The sequence below is a fragment of the Eimeria tenella genome, genomic scaffold (assembly GCF_000499545.2).
Source record: "Eimeria tenella Houghton genomic scaffold, Eth_scaff100, whole genome shotgun sequence".
NCBI classification, from domain to species: Eukaryota; Apicomplexa; class Conoidasida; order Eucoccidiorida; family Eimeriidae; genus Eimeria; species Eimeria tenella.
In genome coordinates, this window is record NW_013541459.1 from 20,096 (window position 1) to 24,425 (window position 4,330).

At 61.5% G+C, this 4,330-nt stretch overlaps 2 protein-coding genes across 2 annotated transcripts in view; both read left to right on the plus strand.

Annotated features, from left to right (window-relative positions):
- The window catches only part of ETH_00022930 (uncharacterized protein), a gene marked incomplete at both ends in the record, with an annotated part of 1,844 nt that extends 703 nt beyond the window's left edge, over positions 1-1,141 (plus strand). The window contains 4 exons of the mRNA XM_013372609.1: positions 79-294; positions 505-593; positions 637-784; positions 1,019-1,141. Of these exons, the coding sequence (XP_013228063.1) occupies positions 79-294; positions 505-593; positions 637-784; positions 1,019-1,141 (576 nt within the window). The remainder of the gene's footprint in view (positions 1-78; positions 295-504; positions 594-636; positions 785-1,018) is intronic.
- Positions 1,142-3,696: 2,555 nt separating this feature from the next.
- The window catches only part of ETH_00022935 (syntaxin, putative), a gene marked incomplete at both ends in the record, with an annotated part of 3,184 nt that continues 2,550 nt past the window's right edge, over positions 3,697-4,330 (plus strand). Inside the window, 3 exons of the mRNA XM_013372610.1 lie at positions 3,697-3,829; positions 3,925-4,001; positions 4,128-4,179. Of these exons, the coding sequence (XP_013228064.1) occupies positions 3,697-3,829; positions 3,925-4,001; positions 4,128-4,179 (262 nt within the window). The remainder of the gene's footprint in view (positions 3,830-3,924; positions 4,002-4,127; positions 4,180-4,330) is intronic.

Sequence of the window (4,330 nt, forward strand, 5' to 3'; positions counted from 1 at the left end):
CCCCCGAGGCCCCCCCGGGGCCGCCGAGAGGGCGCGGGGCCGCAGCCGGGTGTGGAGTGGCGGTGTGGGGCGCTGCAGGCCGTGCGGAGCGCGTTTGCTGTTCACGGGTCCGTGAAAGACGTGTACTTGCCGCTGGACTACCACAGCCGCATGCCGCGGGGCTTCGGCTTTGTGGAGTTTTGGCACAGAGAAGACGCGGAGAGGGCGCTGGAGAAGATGGACGGCTTCGAGCTGGACGGGAAGGCCATCGAGGTGGCCATCGCGAAGAAGGGGCGCTCCGCGCCGCAGCAAATGGTCAGCAGCAGCAGCAGCTGCTGCTGCTGCGGGGGCTGGCTGCTGGGGATGCTGCTGGGGGGGGGGGGTGTGCTGGGGCGGTGCTGGGCGGGGCCGCTTCCGCGGGAAGCGGCGGCGGCTCGTGCGCGCTGCTGCTGCTGCTGCTGCTGCTGCTGCTGCTGCTGCTGCTGGTAATGGTGCGGCGGTGGTTTGGCCGTGTGGTGGGTGCAGAAGCAGCGAGACGAAAGAGGCCGCCGCGAGGGCTCGCCGAGAGGCAGGCGCTACGAAGATGAGCGGCGCTACTCGAGGATGGACTCGCCGTAGGGTTTAGGGTTTAGGGTTTAGGGTTTAGGGTTTGCGCAGCCCGCGGCGGGGGCGCTACGGGAGTCGGGAGCGGCGCGACTACAGAGACCGCGGCTGGTGGGGCGCCTACGAGCGCAGAGACAGAGAAGACAGCTACGCCCACAGGGGCTCGCGCGACGAGTACAGGGACTCCCGCAGGCGCGGGCAAGTGCTGCTGCTGCTGCTGCTGCTGCTGCTGCTGCTGCTGCTGCTGCTGCTGCTGCTGCTGCTGCTGCTGCTGCTGCTGCTGCTGCTGCTGCTGCTGCTGATCATGATGGTGGTGGTGATGATGATGGTGATGGTGATGGTGATGATGCGTGGACTTCCGGGGATGCTGCTGCCGCTGATGCGTGGACTGCTGGGGGTGCTGCTGCTGCTGCTGCTGCTGCTTGTTTTGCTGCAGGAGGAGCCGCAGCCGCACGCGGAGCCGTTCGCCCCGGCGGTCTCCGTCTTACAGCGGGGACTCGCGTTAGACTGGATTTCTCTGCTGCTGCGCAGCAGCAGCAGTTTTGCTGCAGCGCAGTAGCCCTGTTGCTGCTGCGCAGTAGCACTTGCTGCTCTTTGAACTCAATAGCGAGGGCGCCGAGTGTACGCGCAGCCCTCTAGGCGCAAACTGCTGCAGGCCGTGGGGTGTACGTACACTTGGCGAGAGCTGTCCGGGGCTCTCTGGGTCCTGGGCTAAGACTTTCTAGGGGAGAGGGACTGTCTGCTGCAGCAGCAGCAGCAGGCCCTGCAGCAGCTGCAGCAGCTGCAGCTGCAGCAGGTCCTCCAGCGGGGCAGCAGCAGCAGCAGGTGCTGCTGCAGCGGCAGCAGCTGCGGCGATTGTTGTTGCGGCTGCTGCAGCGATTGCTGCATCTGCTGCTGCACCTGCTTTTGCATCTGCTGCTGCACCTGCTGCTGCAGCTGCTGCTGAGGCCACCTGACGCGGACGACGCGGAGGGGTATGCCGCCATGTGGAAATGAGGGTCAGGTGGCGGAAGCAAAGAGCGAGTGTAGGAAGCTGCTGCTGCTGCTGTTGCTGCTGCTGCTGTTGCTGCTGCGAGAACTGCAGCGCGGGTCGGCTGCTGCTGCACCTAGGCGGAGGGCGAAGGGCAGCAGCAGCAGCAGCAACACAACAGCTGCTGCAGGAGCGCCACTAGCAACAAGAGCCCCCGGAAGAGGGGCTTCTTCACTGCGTAGTTTTCTATGGACTAGAACGCCAGCTTTTAGAAGGGGAAACCAGCAGCAGCAGAAGCTGCCGCGCGGGAAGCAGCTGCTGCTGCTGCTGCTGCTGCATGTGGCTCCAGCGAAGCAGCAACTGTGACTGAAGAAAAGCTTTTGTTGGCGCGGGCTTGAAGATCGGGCCCAGCGAGCTGGCTAGCTAGGCAGCTAGCTAGGCAGCTAGCTAGGCAGCTAGCTAGGCAGCTAGCCACGAAACTGGCTGGCGACACGCGTGCAGCAAATGCTGCAGCTAGCTGTGGCCCGGTTTTGCTGCTTCTGTCAGCCACTTCTCTCTAGAACTTAATTTGTTTTTACTACCAACAAAGGGCTGCCGCAACATCGCAGCGCTCCTGTATCTTTAATAGCCAGCTAGCTAGCTGCTGCGTCTGGGGGGGCCCCGTGGGGTGTAAGTACACCTGAAGCTCCGCGGCCCTCAGGTGTACGTACACCCCACGGCCGCCTGCGGCACCGCCGCTCTTCAGGTGTACGTACACCCCAGTGAGTGTCAGCTCTAGGCCTCGGCGCGGCAGCTCTTTTGCATCATTTCCTGCAGCATATGCTGCAGCTGCAGCTTCGAATTGTAGTGACGAGGTAGCTTGGCTTCTGCTGCTGCTGCTGCTGCTATGAGGATGCGGGCTGCTGCAGCTCGGGTGGCTCCCAGGGCGCCCCTGGGCGTACGGGTTTGCTGCCTAGCTCCAAGGAGCTTGCCGCAGCGGGAGCGAGGAGTACCTACATTGCAGCACGGGGCAGCAGCTGACGCAGCAGCAGCTGCAGCAGCAGCAGCAGCAGACTGTGGAGGCCCCCCAGGCCCTCTCTGGCCACAGGAGCTGCGGGGGCCGCAACACGAGGCCCCTAGCGAAGTGGCCCAGTGGTATAGCGGCTGGGCGTGCAGCTTTTGTATAGCCAGTTGGCTGCAGCTGGGTCACTGCATTCCATGCTAGAGGGGGCCCCGAGGCAGTATTAAGCATGCATTTTAAACACAAAATAGACTCTGGCTGGGAAATAAAGAGAAGTGAAACAGTTAAAGAAAAATAAGTAATATGGTGCCCCTTAACTGCCCGCGTGGCCCCAGGAGGGCGCCGCTCCGTAAACTGGGTGTAGGTACACCTGGGAAGAGGGCCTCCTAGACCTCTAGGTGTTTTTCTAGGTTTGTTTATTAAAGTTTTTGTGAAATTTGCGCAGTCAAGTTTTCAAATTTTACTTCGAAGCTGCTTCGTCGTGTTTTGCTGCTCTGCGCTGCACACCGGCGTTTGAGGCGGCTGCGGTGTACAGACACCCCAATTAGCAGCCGCCATTTCCCGAGCTTTCGAGCTGCATCCAGATTCATTTTTTTGCAGCAAATTCATAATTTTTAGTTTTGGAACTTCAAATCACAACGCTGGCCACTCTGCAGGGCTGGGGGGCCCCCAACTTGCAGGGGCCCCTAGCCAAAAGGGTTCTGGGAGCACACAGCCGAGGGCCCCCCGGCAGCCCGGGGAAATTCGTTGGCTGATGACTCGAAGGACTATCTGGCCGGCGAAGCAGGCCTTCTAAGAGGTAAAAGCAGCAACAGCAGCATCAGCATCAGCAGCAGCAGCAGCAGCAAGACCTGCCGCAAAAGCGGCTCAGCAGCAGCAACCCACTGCAGAAGGAACTGCAGCAGCAGCAGCAGCAGCAGCAAGAACAGCAAGCGCTGCCTGTCCCCAGCGGCGGCGTCAGGGGTCCTCGCTGCCCGCAGCAGCACCCAGCAGCCGAGCAGCAAGAACCAACTCGTCACCCGCAGCAGCAGCAGCAGAAGCAGCAGCAGCAGCAGCAGCAGAAGCAGCAGCAGCAGCAACAGCAGCAGAAGTAGCAGCAGCAGCAACAGCAGCAGCATCAGCAACAGCAGCAGCAGCAGCAGCAATGGCTGCTTCTTTGGCGTTTCGGGACTTGAGTCCCCTCTTTTTTCGCTTCAAGGCCCAAATAAAAGAAAAGAAACTTCGCTTCACAAAGCCCAGCGTTTGCCTTCCCAGCCCCACCAGCAGAGCAGCAACGCGTAAGCTGGGCCCCTGCGCCTAGGGTTTAGGGTTTAGGGTTTGGTGTTTGGGGTTTAGGGTTTAGGGTTTAGGGTTTGCGGCGCGGCGCCTGCAGGCCAACAGCGCCTCCTCTCCTTCCAAGCAGATGATGAAGAGCTGGGGGTCCCAAGCCATCGGCTGCCTCCCCGCTGGGTGCGTGCAATCCTTTTCAGTTCGCTAGGGTTTAGGGTTTAGGGTTTAGGGTTTAGGGTTTAGGGTTTAGGGTTTAGGGTTTGGCATCCAAGTGGAGCTTGAGGGTTTGGGCCGCTGCGGCTGCAGGTGGACGCGCTCGAGGAGCTGCACGATGACATAGCGCATCTCAAGGAAAGAAGTGCGCTGCTGCTGCTGCTGCTTCTGCTGCTGTTGCTGCTGCTGCTGCTGCTGCTGCTGCTGGTTGGGGGGGCCTGGAGGGCCGCACTGTGCCGGCTGCTGCGGGCGGGCAGCGGGCGGAGCAACGGAGGGTTTAGGGTTTAGGGTTTAGG